The sequence below is a fragment of the Diabrotica virgifera genome, chromosome 5 (assembly GCF_917563875.1).
Source record: "Diabrotica virgifera virgifera chromosome 5, PGI_DIABVI_V3a".
Lineage (NCBI taxonomy): Eukaryota > Metazoa > Arthropoda > Insecta > Coleoptera > Chrysomelidae > Diabrotica > Diabrotica virgifera.
The window spans coordinates 35,325,504-35,350,490 of record NC_065447.1 but is presented as its reverse complement, the minus strand read 5'-3'; the positions used below and the strand labels follow the sequence as shown (position 1 = coordinate 35,350,490).

The 24,987-nt window shown below is 35.5% G+C and overlaps 1 protein-coding gene across 2 annotated transcripts in view; it reads left to right on the top strand.

The window, feature by feature from the left end:
• LOC126885674 (uncharacterized) overlaps positions 1-24,987 on the top strand; it is a 228,615-nt gene that overhangs the window by 105,093 nt on the left and 98,535 nt on the right. For both annotated transcript variants that reach the window (XM_050652369.1, XM_050652368.1), the window contains exons 10-11: positions 7,143-7,242; positions 18,159-18,313. In XM_050652369.1, coding sequence (XP_050508326.1) covers positions 7,143-7,242; positions 18,159-18,313 — 255 coding nt within the window. The remainder of the gene's footprint in view (positions 1-7,142; positions 7,243-18,158; positions 18,314-24,987) is intronic.

Genomic DNA, 24,987 nt, shown 5'->3' with positions numbered 1-24,987 from the left:
AAGCAGCCTCAGGAATATTTTAAAATTATAAACAATTTTTTGACTTATAAACAAATAGAATATCTCGAGAAATATTAAATTAAATGAAATCATGAAAACGGTATTGGAAAAAAAGCGGCAGGACGCTTCTTTTAAAAGAAAAATGTTTAATTGTGATACGTGGTTCCTGAGATACAACCGGTCAAAGTTGACCGGAATTAAAGGCAAAGATATAAAAAAAAGGATCATAATTTTCGAACCATCACCTTTTTATTTCAGTCTTTCTTCACACCAATTTTCATATCATTTAAAATACTCATAACATAAATTATTATGATAAAAACTATCGATATTACGACTGAAAATTGCCAAAAGTAGCAAAATTCCAATCAAAAATTAGGTTGGAGAAAACGTAATATCAAAGTTCAAAATCGGTATACGTTAAAAAAATGCATTTTCTCGGCTTCTCATGGAGCAATTTTCTTCATTCTTTTTTTTTGTTCCCAAACAATGCCATTGTCATTAATAAGTGTCAAAATAGCTTTTGTTTTGTTATAAAAAATGAGTTTATTTATTATAACAAAAATTTTTAATTTATTTAAATAAAGATTGTTTAAATAATTATACAGCTTTCAAATGAGAATAATCGTGTTTTAAACGTCAAAAGGTACACTTGTAGTAAGTTTATCTAAAAAAGTCAACAACTGGAAAAAATATGTGGTTTTCTTTTTTTATAAATAAATTAATCTATTGTAACAAAACAAAAGCAAGTTTGACATTTAATAATGCGTTAGTTAGATGGTTCTACTCGAGTTACTTCGGAACAAAAAGAATGAAGAAAATTGCTCCATGGGAAGCCGAGAAAATGCATTTTTTAACGTATACCGATTTTGAACTTTGATATTACATTTTCTCCAACCTAATTTTTGATTGGAATTTTGCTATTTTTGGCAATTTTCACTCGTAATATCTATCATCATCATCATGGCTTATTCACTCCTGACGGAGTGTTTGCCGCTCTTTTGGGCTCTCTGATTCATTTGATTGCGGAGAATCAGTCCGCTGTTGTCTTTTATTATTATAGCAGCGTGTGTGACTTGGCTTTGTCTACAACGTTCCTTCATTCTTTCCGGTCCTTACAACGCTCCTTCCAATTGTAGATTCTCAGCTTCTTTATGTCTACTAAGACTTGATCTCTCCATCTTGTTTTGGGTCTTCCCTTTGGTCTCTTTGTTGTTGGTCTCCAGCCAGTTATTCGCTTTAGCGTAGAGTCTGGGTTAGCTCTTTCTGTGTGTCCCAGCCACCTGAGCCTCTGCGCCTTCACGAACTTGATTATGTCTTCACCCTGGATGACTTCTTTAATTTCTTCATTTGTTAATCTTCTAAATTCGCCTGCACTTATCCTCACCGGTCCCATTATTCGTCGAATTATCTTTCTCTCTAAGATTTCTAATCTCATTTCATCTTTTTGTGTTAGGCACATCATCTCTGCGCCATAGGTGATCACTGGCCTAATTGCAGTCTTGTAAATTTTTAATTTGGGTTGTCTTACTAATGTGTTTCTCTGTCAAGAATTTTTTGTAGTTCCAATAGGTTTTATTACCCAGTAGGATGCGTTCATTTATTTCATCCGTTCTATCATTTCTGTCATTCTACAAACGGTGTACTCTTTCAAATGTATATGCTCCAAGCTTAATTTCTTTCTCGGTGTTCGTATTCTCTCTTGAGAACTTGAGGTATTTCGTTTTGCTTTGGTTTATTACTAGCCCTCTCTTCCTTGCTTCTTTATCTAGCATTAATATTATATTCTGCATGGTTTTTAAATCTCTAGTAACCAGTGCAATGTGGTCTGCATACGCTATCAGTTGGGCTGAAGATTCGATAATTGTTCCCCTAATTTTGGCTGCTCTTACTGCACCCTCTATGGCAATGTTAAATAATGTTGTTGATAGGGAGTCTTCCTGTCTGACACCTACCTCCATTTGTACTTCATCTGACGGGCCTTCCCTTGTTAAGATTCGTGCTTTGGATTCGTTCATCGTCATTTTCGTGAGACTTACTAGTTTTTCTTGAATGCCTAGTTGCTTCATATCATTAATTAGCTCCTCCCTTATTACACTGTCAAAGGCTTGCTTGTAGTCAATAAACAGTATATGTAGATCTATTCCATGCTCGTAACTTTTTTCGACGATTTGCGTTACAATGTGTATTGCATCTATTGTTGACTTACCTTCTCTGAATCCATGTTGGTATTCACCTATTTTTGTTCTCGTTTCTTTTTCTATTCTTTGTCTGATCAAATTAGTTAATATTTTGTACATTGTATTTAATAGCGCGATTCCCCTGTAGTTAGTGCATTTCGTCTTTTCACCCTTTTTAGGGATTGATGTTATCAGACCGCAATTCCAGTCGTTCGGCATGCGTTCTTCTTCCCATATTCGTTCTATCAGCTTGTGGATTCTGAGGACTAGTTCCTCTCCCCCTTTCTTGAAGAACTCATTTATAATGTCGTCTGGTCCTGCTGCTTTCCTTGTCTTTAATCTGTTTATGGTCGCCAATGCTTCGTTGTATGAGGGAGGCTCTGATTGTTCTTCATTCCTATTTTCTGTTTGTTCTTCATTTTCTGCATTTTCAGCATCGCCTTTCTTTTTGAACAATTCTCTATAGTGTGTTTCCCATTTCTTTTTTCCAATATTTGCCGGTATCTTCTTCTTATTCTGTGCTTTTATGTATTTATATAGTCTTGCATTATCGTTACTATTAGCTTCGAGTTCCAGCAGTAAGTCTTCAATCCATTTCTTCTTTTTAGTTCTGCAACATTTGTCTGACTCTTTCTTTTTCTCTTTATAGTGTAGGAGATCTTCTTGTTTCACTGTGGCCAACCACCTGTGTCTTGGTTGGTCCTTGCCTTTACTAGCTTGCTCGCATTCTTCATCGTACCAATCTTTTCTTTTATTGTCTTTCATTAGTCCTATCGTCTCCTCTGCTGCTGTTAAAATACTATCTTTTATGTCTTCCCATGTTTCATCTATGTCCGATGGTTCTAGAACTAGTAGTTTTTCTTCCAACTTAGTGCAGAATTTTCTGTTTGCATTATCTGTGTTTAGTTTTGACCTGTTCCACCTCTTTCTTTTCTTTCTGTCGTTTTTGTCTTTAAGTATCTTCAATTTCATGTCGCCTATCACCAAAATGTGATCCGAATCAGCATTGGCTCCCCTGTAGGACCTCACATTCTGTACAATTGTTCTCCATTTTTTTGAAATTAGGATGTAGTCTATTTGGTTTCCGTCTGTCGTTCCAGGTATTAGCCACGTTACTTTGTGCTCTTTTTTGTGCTTGAATTGGGTGCTAATAATAAAAGTATTGGTTGCTGCTACTAGATTACATATTCTCCTGCCATTGTTGTTCGTATTTTGATGGATCGTTTCTTTTCCTGCGATTTCTCTGTTCGTGTCTTCTTTCCCTATCTTTGCGTTAAAGTCTCCTAACAGGATTAGTATGTCGTTCTTTGGTATTTCTTCGTACAATTACAGTTGCAAACGCATAAACAGCCAGAAGCATACCTACATAAAAAAATTTATCAAAAATTCTCTAGAGTAAAAATCCCTAACCTGTAAGGAACAACCATCAGAAAAATTAATATCGGATTCAGCTTAAAATGCACAACTCAAATTTTGCAACATGCAAAATAATGACACCAAATTAAGATCTATATATTATAACTAATCACAATGTCTTTTATGTCTGGTTACACCAACAGATCTTAAGCTGAAGATGTTCCTTAAGATCAATTTACGAAACATACTCGTTGCACCATTGAGAGTGAATTGCCACGTGGATTGCATCTTAAACTTTGTCTCAATTAAGATGGGCTTAGAAAAAAATCGAAAATGATAGTGCAGCGTAAGTGAGACTTAAAGCGGCCCTATCTATAAGCGGAACTGGGCTACGCTGGAGCTTAAGATTTGTTGGTGTAACCCAGTGGCGGCCCGTACCACTTTAAGAAGGTAGTGCCACAATTCGGGCAGACGCCAAAATTTTTAGTGACGAATTCACGATATTGTCAAAAAAGGTATACTTAAAACAAAAATTAAAAAAAAAATAGGCGCGGATACTTTTAACATTATGTATCTTATGTACATATATTTATCTGAGGTGCCAAGGAATTGTCCAAAATTTATAAAAACAGTTCCGTAAATTATTTATTAATAATAAAAAACTCTCAACTTACCACCAGTATTTACTGCTGATAGTACTTAAAGTTTTGTTATTACGATTTAGGCTATATTTATAAAATTATACTATTTGATTATTCACACACATGCACAAAGTTGTGTAATATCACTTTAAGTTTACTATATGTGAAGTACATTCTTCTTTTTTTGGGTTGCAAAGTTTTCAATGACTTTATTATTAAAATTATCAATACCACTTACAAAATGCTTTTCTGCAGAAAGCATACCTAAAGCAATCGTTCTTTTTTCATTGAAATGTTTTAATTCGTTTTAATATCGAAAAACAGCGTTCTGCTTCAAATGTTTGTATAGGAATGGTAACTAAAATACTTAAAACTTTAATAGTTTCTTCAAATGTGCTTGTGCTTACTTCCTCATTTAATAAAACCGATAACAAAACAGCCAGATTAAAAAGTACCCAGTTTTGTGTAGGTTATTAATCAATGCCCAGAGGTAGTCATTAATTCGTCTCGCTAATACAGTACTTCTAATTCAGTTTTAAACCGAATTTTGCTTAAAAATTAAAATTGTCTTCATGTTTTATTTAGAAATGATTCGGGGAACTGATGCTTATAGGCAGGAAACTTCTCCGACATAAATAAATTAGAAGCAACTAAGCAACTAAATGTCCGGAGAAGGAAGACCTTTGAAAGATCTGGACCTTTGAATATGAACCTTGAACCTTTAAGTCATTGTCTAATTCAGCGCTAAAATTGACCAGCTCCATATGCCTCTATTTTTTGAATTTTCTTTTTCGTCGTGACCTCTCAAAGCTAACTCGAAAGCTCCACAAAAAAACGTTATAAAATTTGTAGTTTTTTTTTTCTAACGAAAAACCACCAAAAACGTTTTTTAAGATACTAATCTGATTCATTGTCAATTAATAAATTAAACTTAAGAAATAATCAAAATAATATTATTATTTATACTACACCCACGATCATGATGCACTAAAAGTTTAATTATAAATACAAAAACTTTTTAACAGAAAATAGACATAATAAAAGCGACAAGCCAGCATGTAAAGAAACTCAAAATAAATAGATACCCTCGTGCCCGGCACAAATATTCTCATTTTAAGGTATACTAATAGTCCAATATAGCTCTTTCTCTGTCACTTACATAAAATTCTCGTAAAATCTTTTTCTTTTCAGGCGTGCCAGTACCGATTTTAGCACAATATTCTCCTGTCGAATAATCTCCGCTGTTAAGTGGCAGCGATTGTACTACGCTACACAGTTGCCAGGTTTGATGTAATTTATGAAGATAAAAAGAAATACACACAAAAAAAATTAACAGGCATTAAAAGATTTTGAAGAAAAAAAATATGTTTCTGCATAGTTAGCAAGGTAGTGCCATGGCTCTATGGCACTACCTCACGGGCCGCCACTGGTGCAACTATGCATAAATGACATACAATTTCAAAAACTAGTAATAAGATGATATGGGCAGCAATTTTTATATCTGCCACTAGTACAGCTTGATGAATAAGGACCAACACAGTTTTTTCTACGAGTATTGGTGTATTTTGAAAAGTTGTAATAAATAAATTAGCACTTTATTATACAGAATGGCCCTTAAGATACCATTTTATTATCTCTACTCTTTCTGTAGTGTTGTAAACAACCGGCATATTGAATTCTTATTGTCACATCTAGTAGCTACTTCCCCAATAAGTGTTATGGCACGTTTACACGTATCCAGTAACTGGCACCAGTCTCACTCACATACCAGTGCTTGACTAGGACAGCGCTGGACAGGTACGTTTACACGTATCCAGTAGCTGGCACCGCGCCAGTCTCACTGGCACTCTTATTAAAAATCCAAATACTGCCTCTGATTCACGGGTACGCCAGCGACTGGAAGGCTGTGCTTACACGTGTCTAAAACCACTGACGCAGGGTTAGAGGGGACGCGGATGAGGGCCACTGGTATGAAAAATAAACCAAAGGCAGGTTTACATGTATCCAGTAACTGGCGATAGTCGTACTGAGACGAAAACGCTGGCATGGCAGTGGCTACATGTAAACACTTTTTTGCCACAGTCCCCTCTAGCCGCCCCCTCTAACCACGCGCCAGTGGTTGTAGACACGTGTAAACACAGCGTTCCAGTCGCTGGCGTACTGGCAGAGGCAGTGTTTGCGCTGTCAGTCCAGCGCTGACAGACAGCGCTGGACTGGCGAAAAAAGTGTTTACATGATGCCACTATTGTCCTTTTCATGAGCATTTTTCAGTGCGTAACAAATGATAGGAAAAAGGGTAAGTCCGTGATAATACACATTTATGACATTTATTCTAACATGACATTTTAGTTAAATCTGACAGTTGTCACATTTTATTTTCAATTTGGAATAAAAACAAATTAAATGTGTTTCTTGCATTTATAAAATGGTATTTTCTTTGATTTGTATAGTCTTATAAATTATACAGATTATATTTGTAATATTATTATCTAATTAAAAAAAAATGTTTTTTTTTATTATGGCGCCATCTATCGACAACTAGAATAACTAGAATGAATGATATAAATGTCACCGACGAAATGTAATCACCGACGTGCCTTTTTTTCTGTCACATACAATTTAATGCGTTAGAAAGAAATCGAAAAACTGTGACGCACTGAAAGATGATCATGAGAAGAAGAATACCATGTCATCGCTGTGGTGTCAGTGCGACTGGCCCCAGTTACTGGATACATGTAAACCTACCTTTAAATCCGATCGAAAACAATGGGATGTATTTCTCTCCCGGTATAACCCTTCATTGTGGGTGCTGATGCAAAATGTGGAGGAAAGATCAGGGTGAAATATGATTTTGATTTCTGTCTATTAAGTCGAAACATAATGTTAATATTTATCTCGCTAATTTTGTAATAACTATAAAACTTTTCCGTTTCTGTATACCTATACATTATACTTCTTGTTTTAGGAGGTAAATGCGACTAAGGTGTTTGCAGAAAATTTAAATGGGCTTATGTATCGGCTTGAATATGTATTTAAAAATTCAGACACACGTGTGGATATTACAGGTAAAAAACTACTGAGAATTAACATTATTTGGACGTACAAAACATATAGTCCAAGGCGCATCTGTTTTGAGATGGACGTTGAGAGGTGACTCATATTTTTTTGTAGAAATTTCTTGGAATTAACTCCTATAATAATAATTGGGTTATTCTCCCACTCAAAAATGTCCGGAACATTGTTTAAATAATCAAAATGTCAAAAAATGAAGGAAAAATTCGATTATTTTCTTCGCTTTTTGATTATACGAGCTTTCAAAATATTCACTTTCGAGAAAAGTTGTACTAGTCCATGTGGTGAGACCGCTCCCGTCTGAAAAAATTTCTGATTCGGTTTCTTTGTGGATTCCTATTCAAAAAGTCCCTGTACAATAAATATATTATACACGGCTCACTAAAATAATTAGTTACGCCCCTGTACTACTGATTACTTAAAATTCAAGTAGTATTTATGTAACCTTTCTGGAAACTCCAGGTTATTGTTGAGACTCGCATTTGAACCCCTCGCCGGGGCAGATCGTCAAAAGCTTCCTAACGAGAATCATCTCTAATCTATCGACGCTCCCGCTATTCGTAAAAAGGCCGCATTTTACCGGCTTTTTTTGCTATCGTTTTATACCGCTCAGATAATTCAATCTGCTCAGTATTATCGACGATGATTTATTTAGCGTATTAGTGAGTGCCTTACAAATGAACCAAATGGATTATGGAATTCAATCAGAGCTCTGATGTGACACGTCATCAAGGAATAAAACTGTAAGTACTCTACATGTATGTGAACATAACTTATTAGTCGTGATACTGTATGCATTTTGAACCATATACCTCTCGTAGCAAATATTCTTTGTGCCATTTATGCAGATAATACTTTAAATTACATATGAAAAATCGTTATCTACTCTTAACCAGCTTACCTATGGGAATATACTCTATAACCGTACAATAAGTATAGGTTACTATTGTTAAGGATACTTTACGTATTGCCTAAACATTTCTGTTCCATCGAGCCGTATCATATTAATTATTTATTAATTAAATCCTCAAGGTCCTTCGTATTTGCATATTTTGATAATCTCTATTCTGAGAATAACGGTTTTTCATTTATAGTGTCTTTCTGTTGCATTTGGAAATTTCCAAGCCACGCCGCCCCGGCACAAAAATAAAATATTCCTCTCTTTCTGCACTCAAATTCTCAGTATTTAACCCAGCACGTCTCTACAATAGCTGGTAGGTTGTTAAGCCCGGTCTACACGTGCAATTTCAGAAACTACTTGCTTTGTTCAAATAAAGGAGTCGTTTTGTTTGTATGAAAAAATATTTGCATATATTACATTATTTTATTTTCGTAAATATATTTTTCTGTTTATAGTATACAAAAAGTGTACTCATTTCTTGGCTGATAGTACGGGTGTTATAATTTTAACATTGTTTGTTCAACCTTTTGATTTAAATTAAATTTATAATTTTGAATCCGATTAAGCCTGGTTCACAGGTTACAAAAATTATTAAAAATAATTTTGTTTTCTTGCATAAATTGTAAGTTTTTGCTACATTTAGCTTCGCTTAAGCTCATTTTACACTTCTAGAAAACTATAGAAAATAAATAATTGTTTTTTCCTTCAATTTAATTAATTTAAATACTTGTTAAGGGTGTCTCACACTTGCTGAAAAATACCCATTTTGGAAAATTGCATATATTTTGAAATTTTATAGTTTTGCATTTCATATACTAATCTGCGCTCATACAGGGTGATACTATTAAGCCAATCTCACACTATTAAACGTGTAATATATAATATATTGTACATATTCTCTCATTTTCGCATCGATTTATAGGTTTAGACATTTGCAAATAATCTATCTAATCTCACATTCTCGCAACATGGCTGACCGATCAAAATATAACCGACAGAGGCTCACCGCAAAACTTGATATAACCAAGTTGGCTGATTCGGTTCCCACAACTCTTAATTCTCTAAACAAATATAAAATTCGTGAAATAATTTCACAACTCAAACATTCTTACGGACTTTTCCGCGATGCTCAAAATGTGCTGGAGACGATCCCCGAGGAACCTACCCCCTCTACTGATTCCTCTGTGGTTTTTGATAAATATTTGGATACAATTTCTCTATTGGAAGAAAGGTTAGAGGTCATTGAAAGTTCTAATGTGACTGCTACCCCCTCCCTCCAATTTGACCCTAATTCTTCTCTAACCTCACAGTCTATGGCTAGGCAACGAACAGTAAACCTCCCTCGTATTCAGTTAAAACCATTTAGTGGCTTAGTTACTGAATACAATTCATTCATTGAGACCTTTGATACAATAATAGGATCTGATACTACATTAAGTGATCTGGAAAAACTCATTTACCTCAAAAGTTTTCTAACTTCCGAGCCTTTGACGCTTCTCGAGCATATCCCACTCACAGGTGACAATTACAAAATAGCCCGGGATAACCTGACACAAAGGTACGCCAACTCTAAATCGCTTATCAAAACTCTCATCTCTCAAATTCTTGATGCGCCTCCTATTTCTGGAAACGCAAATCACTCACAATTAAGAAATTTTCATACGGTCATGTCAAATAATTTCAAGGCCCTATTGAACTTGAATAGGCCCCCTTCAGATCTCTTGCATTTACTTCTCATACATATCGCTACTCAGAAACTCGACGCACCTACCATTAGGGCTCTTGAGTTCCAATCCGGTGGTAGCCAAGCTACCCCTGATTTTGTCCATTTTCTAGGGGAAATCGAGACACGCGTTGTTCATCTTGAGAATATTCAATCTCAATCAAAACCAAAATCGACTACTACTTCCAGACACTCTTTACACCTAGCCTCAGACACTTCTACCAGTAACCTTTCGCCTCGCTTAGGTCCTAAGAAATGTTCCTATTGCAACGACTCTCACTCGATCTACTCTTGTCCTCAGTTCAAGCAGTTGAATTCTAAAGAACGTTTTAGTTTTGTCAAACAAAATAAATTTTGTATTAATTGTCTTGGGTCTCACATGCTCGATCAGTGTAAATCCAAATTCTCTTGCATAGTTTGTAAATCTCGTCATCACACGTTGCTCCATTTCGACAAAACGGGTCATAGTAACCCTTCCGCGGCTGTTGGCCAACACAACTCAAATAATCATAATAAAACCGCTATCTCAAATAACTCCCATACACAGGGTAATTCACAACAGGGGCCCTCACATGTTAGAGCTCCTGAAACGGAAGTTAATCTTCAAAATTCGACTCCACATTCAATGGCTCTATCTGCAGCCTCGCTTGATAATCATTTGGTGTTATTAAGCACACTCCAGGTCTATCTTGTCGCTCCTAGCGGCAAGAGGGTCTTCGCAAAGGCACTTTTAGACTCGGCCTCACAGGTTTCATTTATTAGTGCTGACCTCGTAAAGGAACTGTCACTCACCACTAGAGATGGAAAATTACGGATCAATGGAATTAACTCCACCTCATCCTCGTCTCAATCTATTGTAGATACAACAATTTTCGCTGTCGCTAACGACGTTCCTTTTGACATCTCGTGCTCTGTACTCCCAAAGATAACAAATCCGCTTCCTCAAATTTCTATTTCGGCGAGCAAACTAAACATACCCTCAGAGATACCATTAGGTGATCCGATGTTCCATGTAACATCCCCAATTGGTATCCTGCTCGGTGCAGACCTGTATAACGATATCATTCAACCTGAAATAATTCGTTTGGGAAAAGGTCTTCCCGTTCTTCAACGCACTCTACTCGGGTACACGATATCAGGGTCAGTTCCAGACTTTGCTCTTAAGTCGAAAAATACTAAAAAGGCTTTGGAATTTTATTCAAACTCTCTCGTTACTTGTTGTTCTCATAACACTCCTTCCGCCGTAAATGAGCCGGTAGTGTCCAACGAGGAACTATCCGATCATTTACAAAAATTCTGGGAGCTGGAAGAAGCCGCTCCTCAGAACACCGATCTCATTAATGATCACCCCGCTGAAATTAATTTTGTAAAACATGTTAATGTTCTCCCCAATGGACGATATGAGTCCACACTCAATCTCAAACTCCCTATCGAAGATATAGACATGGGAAATTCGTTTCTCTCGGCAAAAAGACGTTTTCTCAGTCTCGAGAAACGTTTTCAACTCAACCCTGATTTATTGGAAAAATATCAGGACATTATATCGGAATATCTCAATAACGGACAAATAATTCAAGTGCCGTTAAAAATGCTAAATGACTCAGGTAAACCTAATTACTTTCTCCCTCACTTTCCCGTTTTCAAATCCAACTCTACTACTTCCACTCGTATAGTTTTCGATCCAAACAATAAATCGTCTACGGGAATCTCCCTCAGTGACGTCATAGACAAAGGTTATGTCGTCCAACATGAACTTTTTGACATTCTCGCTAAGTTTCGTCAGTTTAAATTCGCACTAGTAGGCGACATCAAGGCTATGTTCCTACAAATCGCCATTTGTCCCACTGAAACATTTCTGTTAAATTTTCTCTTTAGGGACAATATTCAGCAGCCTTTACGGTGCTATCAATTTCAAAGATTACCCTTCGGGCTCCCAAGTAGCCCATTTATCGCTCAAAGAGTTATCAAGCACATCGCTGACAACAACAAACATACCCACGAACTTGCTACTAGTGTTCTGCAAGAATCTATCTATATGGATGACCTGATCAGCGGTGCTGACAGTCTTCATGAATTAAGTTGTCTTTTCGAACAATTAACTTCTTTGCTAGAAACCCATGGTTTCCTCCTCCACAAGTGGAACTGCAGTTCTTCAGAATTTCTGTCTCAACACAATTTAAATCCCGTCTCTGAAGTCAGTCTTAACTTCACGGGATCTGATAAAGTCTTAGGCATATTCTGGGATTCAGAACGCGACCACTTTTCGTTTAAAACTCCTATCTTCAAATTGGCTAATGTTGTTACTAAACGTACTATTCTCTCCTACATTGCTACTTTGTATGACCCGCTAGGATGGTTATCCCCTGTCCTTGTGAACGCTAAGCTCTTGATACAGGAAATATGGTCCCAGAAATTGGACTGGGATCAACCCATTGACTCACCCATCATTATGAAAAATTGGCAAAACCTCTTATCGACATTCAAAACTATAGAAGAGGTCAAGGTACCTCGATGCTTACTTTTACAAAAGAAAGTTGTTGATGTTCAATTAATTATTTTCACCGACGCATCGGAAAAAATATACAGCACTTGTGTGTATCTCAAAGCGACATACTCAGACTTTTCTGTATCGTCGCGGCTTATCGCTTCTAAAAACAAAATTTCTCCGCTAAAAAATAAACTCACCATCCCCAAATTGGAACTTTGTGGAATAGTGTTGGGAGTCACTCTGGCTCATAGACTTTTTCACATCTTCAAGAAAAATTTGAGTATATCTTCATCTCATCTCTTTGCTGACTCTACAATTGCCTTGTCTTGGATACTTTCTAAAAAACACATTTGGAACATTTTTGTACAAAACAGAATTCAAAAGGTCAATTCCTTGTTGGAAACCTTTCCTTGTGATTTCCATTTCGTCAGAAGTCACGAAAACATCGCTGACCCCGCTTCCAGAGGGATAAATGTCTTTGATAATCCCCAGACCACCGAAGACTGGTTATGCGGACCTAGCTTTATTAGAGACAATCCCATCGATTTTTCTCTTCATCAAATTCCTCATTTTCAGGATGATCTTCCTGAATTAAGGAAGTTAGTTGTCTCAAACATAGCAACAAATCACGAACTCAACGACACCTTTGAAAATCTATTCGCTAAATCTTCTTCTTTTCGTAAAATTCAAAGAATTGTCGCTTATCTTTTTAGATTCATCAGTAATATTAAAAAGAAAATAAATAACTCTCCACGAGATACGGATATATTGACGCCACCCGAAATGGAGATCGCTGATCACGCGATCATCAGGTATATCCAAAGTATCTACTTTAAAAAAGAGATTCTTGAATTGAAAAATGCTAAACTCGTGACCAATAAAGCCATTCGTAAACTCAACCCCTTCCTACAACATAATGATGGGCTGATTCGTGTGGGAGGACGTCTCCGACACGCCCCCATATCGTATAATCAAAAACACCCCATTCTACTTCCTTCTAAATGTCGAGTTGTAGAACTAATCTTGACTCAAGCTCATCATAAGTTATTACATTCAGGCGCGCAAACAGTACTTTCGTATGTCAAAATGAAGTACTGGCCAATTGACGGATTAAGACAGATTAAACGCTTAATTCGTAAGTGTGTAAACTGTTTCCGATTCATGACACCCAATTCTGTTCAACAGATGGCAGATATGCATCCCGATCGTGTACTCCCCACTAGACCCTTCCAAGTCGTCTCAGTGGACTATGGGGGGTTCTTCTTAATTAAGTCCTCACATTTGAGGAAGGCACCGCTTTACAAAGCATACGTAGCCTATTTCATTTGCATGAGCACTAAATGTGTTCATATCGAACTCGTCACAGGATTAAGCGCAGAAGCCTATATTCTTACTCTGAAAAGGTTTATTGCCAGAAGATCCACGCCCAGTATTATTTGGAGCGACAATGCCACAAATTTCCATGGGGCAAAAAATGAAATGCGCGAATTCTATGATTTTTTCTTAAATCAAAATAATTCGGAACAGATTAAGGAATTCTGTACTCAAAACTCCATAACTTTCAAGATGGGTGTTCCCCGCAACCCCCATCAATTCGGCCTCCATGAGGTAGGAATAAAGAGTGTGAAGTATCACCTCTATCGAATTATAGGAAATTCCCACTTCACCTTTGAAGTGTTTAACACAGTATTATGCCAAATCGAGGCTATTCTAAATTCGAGACCCATCACTAGGATGTCGTCTGACGCCAATGACTTCGCTTTCCTATCTCCAGCTCACTTCTTAGTTCAAAGAAGTTTAACCGCGCCCCCTGAACCAAGTGTTTCAGAGATACCTGAAAATAGGTTGAATCTTTTTCAGCGTATTAGTAAAATTCAACAGCAATTTTGGAAATTGTGGAAAAAAGACTATCTTTGCCTCCTGCAGCAAAGAAATAAATGGACCGACCCTACTGACCCTGTCAAGATCGGGGATTTGGTTCTGTTGAAGGAGGATGGTACTCCTCCACTCTTATGGCCAACTGCCAGGGTAATAGATGTATTGCCTGGTAAGGATGGTCTAGTTCGTACTGTCAAGATTCACACTACTCACGGTGATTTTCTTCGTGGTATTACGAAAATCGCTGTGATTCCCCTGGAAGATTAAAATCTATCCCTAGGGGGAAAACTTATCGTTTTCCTCCATTTTATCGTTGTTACCCCTTGTGTATATAAACTCTAATTTCTTCAAACATTTCTTATCGTTGTGCACATCTTTGCCAATCCCCTCTCTTCGAGGTGATATAGGCCATCTCTCTCGCCTGTCGCCCCCGGCAATATGTACAATAAATATATTATACACGGCTCACTAAAATAATTAGTTACGCCCCTGTACTACTGATTACTTAAAATTCAAGTAGTATTTATGTAACCTTTCTGGAAACTCCAGGTTATTGTTGAGACTCGCATTTGAACCCCTCGCCGGGGCAGATCGTCAAAAGCTTCCTAACGAGAATCATCTCTAATCTATCGACGCTCCCGCTATTCGTAAAAAGGCCGCATTTTACCGGCTTTTTTTGCTATCGTTTTATACCGCTCAGATAATTCAATCTGCTCAGTATTATCGACGATGATTTATTTAGCGTATTAGTGAGTGCCTTACAAATGAACCAAATGGATTATGGAATTCAATCAGAGCTCTGATGTGACACGTCATCAAGGAATAAAACTGTAAGTACTCTACATGTATGTGAACATAACTTATTAGTCGTGATACTGTATGCATTTTGAACCATATACCTCTCGTAGCAAATATTCTTTGTGCCATTTATGCAGATAATACTTTAAATTACATATGAAAAATCGTTATCTACTCTTAACCAGCTTACCTATGGGAATATACTCTATAACCGTACAATAAGTATAGGTTACTATTGTTAAGGATACTTTACGTATTGCCTAAACAGTCCCCTTTAAACAAATCTAAAGGGTGCCGGGCTGAATTTTTGGGCAGAAATTGTTTAAACAATTTTTTTAAACAAATACAAAAGATCACGTTTTTTTTTGCCCCGGAACATAAAATTTTGAGTTTTGTGGGTCATTCTGAACAAGAAAGGTATCTTGTAAATTTTCTCAGAAATTGATAGTTTTTGAGTTATAGGCGATTTAAAATCTGAAAAATGCGAAAATACGCATTTTCGAGCCTTAAAAACTCATATTCATATTAGTATTTTTGAGGTTGCCAGATACTTAAATTAAAGACTAAATATTCAGATTCAAGATTCTGAAGAGTGATCGCGTCTAACTTTAATTTATACCGTTGTTTTTTAATGGTTAAACATGCGTATTTATCCGATTTTTTTGCCGGTGCGGCGCGCTCCCTTTCAAAAATCTCCTATTTTCCTCCGAAAAATATTTTTTCTAGATTCTTTGGGACATTCTAAATAAAATAAGTTTCTTGATATTTTTCTCAAAAGTTAATAGTTTTAAAGTTATAAGCGATTTAAAATCCGAAAATGCGTTTTTTTGTCATTTTTCAGATTTTAAATCGCTTATAACTTAAAAGCTATTAACTTTTGAGAAAAATGTCAAGAAACTTATTTTATTTAGAATGTCCCAAAGAATCTAGAAAAAATATTTTTCGGAGGAAAATAGGAGATTTTTGAAAGGTAGCGCGCCGCACCGGCAAAAAAATCGGATAAATACGCATGTTTAACCATTAAAAAACAACGGTATAAATTAAAGTTAGACGCGATCACTCTTCAGAATGTTGAAGCTGAATATTTAGTCTTTAATTTAAGTATCTGGCAACCTCAAAAATACTAATATGAATATGAGTTTTTAAGGCTCTAAAATGCGTATTTTCGTATTATTCAGATTTTAAATCGCCTATAACTCAAAAACTATCAATTTCTGAGAAAATTTACAGGATACCTTTCTTGTTTAGATTGACCCAAAAAATCTAAAAATATATCTTCCAGAGCAAAAAAACACGATATTTTGTATTTGTTTAAAAAAATTGTTTAAACAATTTCTACCCAAAAATTCCGTCCGGCACCCTTCAGATTTGTTTAAAGGGGACATTTTTGAATAGGAATCCACAAAGAAACCGAATCAGAAATTTTTTTCAGACGGGAGCGGTCTCACCACATGGACTATACGGATATAAAAGTTGCGTAATTAAATTTCCTACAATATAAGATTGGCTACAAATTTTAAAAATTGTCACCCTTAAAACCCATAGAAAACAAGTGTTTGCATTTTACGTTTTTCCACCAATTATGCTACACTTAGGACCTTCATATTTTACCCAGAAAAACAATATAATATAGTAAAAAAATACTGTAAATTTCATTAATATCGGTGCAATAAATTGTGCAAAATAAATTTTTCAATCCAGCTTCCGCAAAAAAAATTCATTTATTCAATATGTTGCGACACTAAAAATAAAGCAGATAGCAAGTTGAAATTATTTTTACGTATAGAAAAATACCGTACCTGTCATTTGCAATTTTTAAAATTATAATCCATTAACTATCACGGCGTCAGGAATTTTTTTAAATAAACATTAATTTTTGGTGCAACACGCAGGACAGCGGTGTTCGATTCACACAAGTTGATTTCCACCAAAATTCAAATTCTTACACTATATTTTGTTGTATTTTAATATTTTAATTCCACAAAAATCAAACTGTTTTGATTATTGTTTGTGAAATATTGTTTAAACAGTTGCATATGTTTAAAAATAATAAACTTTTATTCTCTAACTTAAAATATATGAACAAAGAAAGTTTTTGCCAAAAAAGTGTTACTTCAAAGTACAGGTACAGAGCATGTGTTTTTATTTTGCAATAAGCAAATTTATTTATCTATATCGAAATGTACTAAAAATTAAAATTTGTCAATCATTATCAAAGGTTATTGGAATGCCCAATCAGAGCAAACTATCAGCTGTCCTGCGCGTAGTACCAAAAAAATGAGTATTTAAAAAAAATTCTGACGCCGTAGTGGTTAACCGATTTTAATTTTGCAAATTGCAAATGAAAGGTACGGTAATCTTCTATATGTAAAAAAAATTAAACTTGCTGGCTGCATTATATTCAGTCTTGCGTGATTTTGAAAAAAAATATTTTTTTTTGCAAAAGTTGGATTGCAAAATTTATTTTGCAAAATATGTTGAACCGATCTTAATGAAATTCACAGTATTGTTTTCTTATATTATAAAGTTTTTCTTGGTAAAATATGAAGGTCCTAAGTGTAGCATAAATGGCTGAAAAACGTAAAATACGATTACTTGTTTTTTTATCGTTTTTTCGCAATTATTGCTCTTTTTCAACAAGGATGACAATTTTTAAAAATTTTAATGAATTGTATATTGTAGGAAATTTAATTGCGCAACTTTTATGTTAGTACAACTTTTCTCAGAAATGAATACTTTCAAAGTTATAATCAAAAAGCCAAGAAAAAATCGAATTTTTCCTTCATTTTTTGACATTTTGATTATTTAAACAATGTTCCGGACCTTTTTGAGTGGGAGGATATCTCAAATATTATTATATGAGTCATTTTCAAGCAATTTCTGCAAAAAATATGAGTCACCTCTCAACGTCCAAATGTATTAATATTTTTACAGATGCGCCCTGGTCTAATAATGTTGAATTTAAAATGACATATTGGTACAGAACGGGTTTTGCAACAAAGACCTTCTGACTGGTCTAAAAAGTTCTAACTTCTAGTTTTTAAAGTTCCACTCTATCACTCAAATTAAAATGTGTACCTAAAATTTCATTAAACAATTTCTACATAATTTATATTTTCAGGTAAAAAAACGTTCAAAAAATCTCTTAAAACTTCAAAACTGCGGAATGTGGGACGTATTAATAAGATTACTACTAAAGATCTTATATCAACGTCCTTTCCACAGCATCTAGGAAATAAAACATTCAAACAAATTGTTGTTACTAACCTATTTAGGGTAAGTATTTATTGAAATTAAGCTTCGGGTGTAAAAAAATACTATTAGTTATTTTATTTTCACAGTATATATTTACAGATATTCGTATAACATCAACTTCCTCAGAAGAAATCCACTTTTATACCACTGGTACTCTGATCAATCTCCAGAACGGTTTCTTATAATGTGCTTCCCAATCTCTCATGTTGATTAGAAATATTGCATTTTTTACATAATACACTCTTTTCTTCGCAGTTATGTTCCCATGCTTGGTTTTTCTATATTTAAATTTTTTCTTTTTATCTCCCTGTCTCATTTTGTATAGTTTACTAACCATTTTACTACCAATGATTATATTTGTTTCTATTCAGCAACATTTTCCTATATCCCTTCTGATTACTATTGGTGTCGTAGTTTTACTTGTTGATAAATTGTTCCTATTGCTTCTTTTGCTGCCTCCTGTATTTTTGCTTTATTATGTCTTCATTTTCTCTTCTTCCTCTTTATAAGCAATTTTGCTTGTTCATTGGCGGATTGATACCTCTATGGAAGTCACCTCATATTGGTGATTTATCTTGTGCTATTTTGGACACACGTGTCTTTCCCATTCTGTTTATGGGTTTATTTCATTCTTTTTTTCTAAAAGTCCACGAGGAAAAAATTTTCCTGTAGTTGGCTGTATACCTTTTATTACAAAAAACCATGAAATCCTTTATAAAAGGTATATTTGTTAAAATCCCTATACAGGGCTACATCATAAAACAAACAGAACTAGTTTTCAATCGGTTGACCGATCATCATCAGTGTTTCCTAAAAAGTGTATAACCTGATAAAATGATGCAAATTATTTAAAATTTTGACTATGATTTTAAGAAGTTATAGGTTATACTCACTTGAATCATACATGCTAACCACCAAAGTAAAAATATTAGGGTAAAAACCCTTTAAAATTAATCCGTCATAGGAACATATAAAACTGATGTGACTTTACATATGGATGTAAAAAATATCCAATGTTTCACGCCCTAGGTACCATTGAGCTAAATATGACTTGTTCACATCATGGCTGTGTAGAAGCAAATGACTTTGTTAGCGGAAATCCTGAATGGTGACCTGACAGAAATGACAGTTCCACAGGAAGTTAGGGAATCCAACGAATCCAACGGAAGTTGGATCCACAGGATCCAACAGGGAAATTTTAACTTCCTGTGGAACTGTCATTTCTGTCAGGTCACTATTCAGGATTTCCGCTATCAAAGTAACTTGCTTCTACACAGCCATGATGTGAACAAGTCATATTTAGCTCAATGGTACCTAGGGCGTGAAACATTAAATATTTTGTACATCCATCATATGTAAAATCACATCAATTTTATATGTTCCTATGACGGATTAATTTTAAAGGGTTTTTACCCTCATATTTTTACTTTGGTGGTTAGCATGTTAGATTCAAGTGAGTATAACCTATAACTATTAAGATCGTAGTCAAAATTTTAAATACTTTGCATCATTTTATCAGGTTATACACTTTTTAGGAAACACTGATGATAATCGGTCAACCGATTGAAAACTAGTTCTGTTTGTTTTATGATGTAGCCTTCATGGTCGTTTTTTCTGTTTCGTGTCGATTCGTTTATACACTGTAAGTTTTCTAATGCCTAGACTCCTCTTTCGATCTCTTTATTATGTCGTGTATAATTTATTTGCGGTTACATGTTCATCATATTCCTTATGTTATGAAGTAGGTATACACGTGTCTCTCTTTTATCTGGAACAAGGAATCTTACATTATTTGCATGTAGAAATAAGTTTATACAAGCAAACGTTAGCAAAACATACCTGCCAGACCCTGACCCAGAAATAGATATAATAGGGGAGTGCAATTAGATCGAAAACATGCATTGTTTCGGAAAAATTCAAACAAGCTTATATTTTTCTAAAATTTTTTTGTTAGTTTACATAGATGTTAACCTTCGGACCAAGCGGGGGAAATTTGGACCCCAGCGTATGTTTTTCTTTAATAAATTCAAAAGTATTTTCAATTTTTAACTCATTATTTTTTTATTGGACATTAATATCATTCTAGATATCCTCATATTTTGAAATAAAAAAAATTCCCTATATTTTATGAATAAAAAATATATTCTGAAGTTGATGTTTAGTAAAATACCGTCTATTATGTGTAATTCTAAGTAGTTTTACGCTAATGACGTCGACTTTGCAAAGTAACACGACACTTACTCAACATACACACTACACATGACACTAATACTCATGTTGTGACTGGCTGAATGACATAAAGTCCATGCCATAAAAAAAACTTCATTTTTTTGTTAATTGTCATTTTTGACATTTTTGACATGGGGTCATTTTTCCGCCCCTTGGTCATCCGTGTAACAAAAAAAAGGTTGGTCACCGGAAGGTTAAAGTAAAAAGTTCTAGTCGCAGATTTGGCCGCTAATTGTTTATTATTTGTTTAAACAATAACAATTGTTTTGTATAAATAATTTTAAAAATATCGTTAAATTCATCATTTTACTTCGATCAAATATGTTTCTATTTTGTTTTTGATTATGCTGAATCCGAATATGGCATTGCAATTTGAAAATTCTTATACAGAACCTCTTATACAGTGTCTGCGTAGCTAGGAACCACATGGAAAACTTTTTTATTATCAATTTTACGAAAAAAAGTTATTCTTAATAAAATGCTCTGGATAGTCAAAAATCTAAAACTCAACCATCAGATATCAAATTTTATCAATTTTATACGAGTTATGTGAAAAATATGAATTTCGTTAAAGAGTAAAGTACCTGTATATTCCAGAATATCAAAAAATGCTATTATGAAAAGTTGTTTGAAATTAGTAACTATGTCTAAATATACAATTACATCATTCTTATCGAAAAAAAAAATCAATTTTTTCTCAAATTACGGATAAGGATTTACGGATCATTTTATTACAATTATGATAACTATTTTTACTCACAATCGGTTAGTAATTTATGGATTTCTAACCTTTGAAGTAATCAGGAAGCGACTTATTACTTACTTTACTTTCCCAGCTAGCCGGGAAACTACTTTCCCGGCTAGCATCTGTCACTTTTCTACCTGCAAATGTCAATGTCATTTTTGATTAAAAGATGGTTTAGAAAGAATAGAATCCACTCAACATTTATTTAATTAAGAAACAACAATCTTCTTCTTCTTAAGGTGCCTATCCGTTCCGGATGTTGGCGACCAGCATGGCTATCCTAACTTTGCTTGCTGCTATTCTGAATAGTCCGGTTGTCGATGTATTAAACCACTTTCTCAGGTTTTGAAGCCAAGATATTCTTCTTCTCCCTGGTCCTCTCTTTCCAAATACCTTGCCTTGAAGAATGAGTTGCAACAAGCCATATCTCTGTTCATTCCTCATAACATGGCCAAGATATTCTAGTTTGCGCTCTTTGATTATGTTAATAATCTCGCATTCCTTGCCTATTCTACGTAGAACCTCAATATTAGTCACACGATCCACCCACGAAATTCTCAAAATGCGCCTGTAACACCACATCTCAAATGCCTCGAGTTTTCTCAAAGAAGCCTCGGAAAGTGTCCAGGCCTCTACTCCGTATAATAACGTAGAAAATACATAGCATCTGATGATAGAGATTTTGGTAGCAAGAGGTAAATCGTGGCTTCTGAAAAGAGACTTCATCATTATGAACGCTGATCTCGCTTTTCCTATGCGTTGTTTTATTTCACTTGAGTGGTCCCACTGGCTGTTTATGTTGGTACCAAGGTATGCGTAGCTGTCGACCCTGTCAATTAGTTGTTGGTTAACCAAAAGCTGTGTATTTAATATTTCGCGCTTACTGACTACCATATACTTTGTTTTTTTCGTATTGAGATCAAGTCCGTATTCTCTACTTATATCTGATATGCGCGACATTATTCTTTGCAAACCATCTAGACTGTCTGCAAAAACTACAGCGTCGTCGGCATATCTAATGTTGTTCAGACGCACTCCGTTGACTAATACGCCTTCCTGTAGTTCTCCCAGCGCTTGCTCGAAGATACATTCAGAGTATATATTAAACAGCACCGGGGACAGAATGCATCCTTGCCTCACTCCTCTATCTATGGAGACTGCCTCTGTTAATTGGTCTTCCACTTTAATATTGGCAGTTTGGTTGTAATACAAATTATATATGATTCTCAAGTCTCTATCATCTACTCCCGCTTCTTTCAAGATGTTTATGAGTTTATCATGTTTTACTCTATCAAACGCCTTTTTGTAGTCGATAAAACAAATATACACTTCACAGTCAACATCCCTGCATCTTTGCATAAGCACTTGGACAGCGAATAGAGCCTCTCGGGTGCCTAAGGCATCGCGGAATCCAAACTGCGTCCATGATATCTGTTGTTCGCATTTTTTATATATTCTGCCATGTATCACCTTCAGAAACGTTTTGAGTAAGTGGCTCATTAGGCTAATTGTTCTGTAGTCTTCACATGTTTTGGCATTTACTTTTTTGGGTAAAGTTACGAAGGTCGACTTTAACCAGCTTTGGGGTATTTTTCCAGTTACGTATATTTTGTTGAATACGGTTGTTATCCATTTTATTCCTTGTTCATCCATAAGTTTTAGGAATTCTACATAAAACTGGTCAGGCCCTACAGCTTTACCATCTTTAGTTGTTTTAATAGCTGACGTGACTTCTTCAATGGTAATCGGGGGTCCTGTTTGGCATTCAATGTCTTCAATGGTATTCTGCCTTTCATCTGCAAAAGTTACTTCCACATATTTCTTCCACGTGTCTAGTTTTTCTTCCACACTTAACAGTGGTTTGCCTTGGTTATCTGCCAAACACCCAACTCTTCTAGGTTTGTATAAGCCTGCAGCTTCTTTAACTTTTTTGTGCATATTGAATGAATCGTGTTTATGTTGCAATTGCTGGATTTCCGCACACTGTTCTCTTAGTCGTGTATCCTTAGCTATTCTAATTGCTTTTTTGATATCTTTATCTATTCTTTTGTATAATGACATGTCCTGATCTTTGGACTTTCGCCTCTCTTCCATCATATCTAAAATCTCGTTTGTCATCCACGATTTCTTCTTTATTTTTGGTGGTTTGAGGAATTTCTCACGTATGTCTTGTGAAACTGTATGCAACTTTTCTATCTCCTGGTCCATTACATCCGATTGAATAACGGTATTCAAGTTGTTCTGTATATACCGTTTTACACTCTGTTCTGTGTTTTGGTCTTTTAATAGCCTTATGTCGAATTTTGGATTGACACTACGTCTAACCTTCTTTAGCCTGAGCTTAATTTTGCCAATCAGTGGGTTATGGTCTGACTTGATATCAGCTCCTGGGTATGTCTTGACTGATGTTATGCTGTTACGGAATCTTTTATTAATCATGATGTAATCTATTTGATTTCTCACTATGCGGCCTGGAGTGTCTTGAGGTGATTTCCATGTATATAATCTTCTGTAAGGGAGTTTGAAGTAAGTGTTAGTAATCACAAACTCTTCTTCTGCCACAAATTCACCCAGTCGGTCTCCTCGCTCATTTCTTTCTCCAAGTCCAAATTGCCCTATGAATTCTCCCGATTGTCCCCTACCAATCTTAGCATTTAGATCACCCATAATCAAAGTTAAATCCTTTTTGGGGAGGCATTTTAAGGTGTTGGATAGTTCATTATAAAATGCTTCAATTATCTCGTCCGGTTTGTCAGCTGTAGGGGCATATACCTGGATAATGTTAGTTGTAATTGGGTAGGTATTAAGTTGAAGGAGGAGTATTCTTTCCGATATAGGTACAAAATTTTTAACATGTCTGGCAGTTTCTTGATTTAAGATTATACCTACCCCATTTTCGTGTCTTCCATTAGGGTTACCTGAATAATATATGTGATGATCATTAATTTTACATTGCCCAGAGTTCGTCCATCTCATTTCACTTATTCCCATTATGTCTACTGATAGTCTATCCATCTCCTTGATTGCATTATGAGTCTTACCTGCCTCGTATAATGTTTTAACGTTCCATGTGCAGATCGTGAGGTTTATCTTTACACTATATTGGCAAGGATTTCTTCTGCTGGCGACCGAGAAGGCCTTGCCGTCTTGTGATTGTCCTTCTCTGCCGGATCTTGGTATCCGAGTTCCATGATCAGTAATATCGTTTCTATGATTTGTCGTAGTCATGCTAATTGTACTAGGGGTACTCTCCGAGTCTTTAATGCAGTGGTTCCCCGTTGCCTTCTGCATCTTTATGCCGTTGACCGTTACGTTGTTATTAGGTTCATCCGCCTTCGAGACCGATTTATCAATCTCAGGACAAAAAGGTGCCCTTCCACTTATCAGCTCATCCGCCCGAAGCCGTTGGCCAGTAAGTGGGGGGATTGCTTATACCGGCAATCGCTCGGACGTCAGAGCCTCGTTTGTTATCTGGCAGGATGCACCGAAAGGTCAGTATCAAGACCATTACACGGGCAGGTGAGGTTGACATTTGGATAGGAGAGGCTATACGTTGCGCATCACTATCCCTTACATCCCAAGAAACAACAATAACAAAAAGAAAACTATTTGGAATTATAAATATTAATAGTTACATTGGAATTATGATTACTATTAACGGTTAAAGTAAGACCGTGTTGCTCAAAATTATGAGTTTCAGAAATAGATGATGTATTTACGC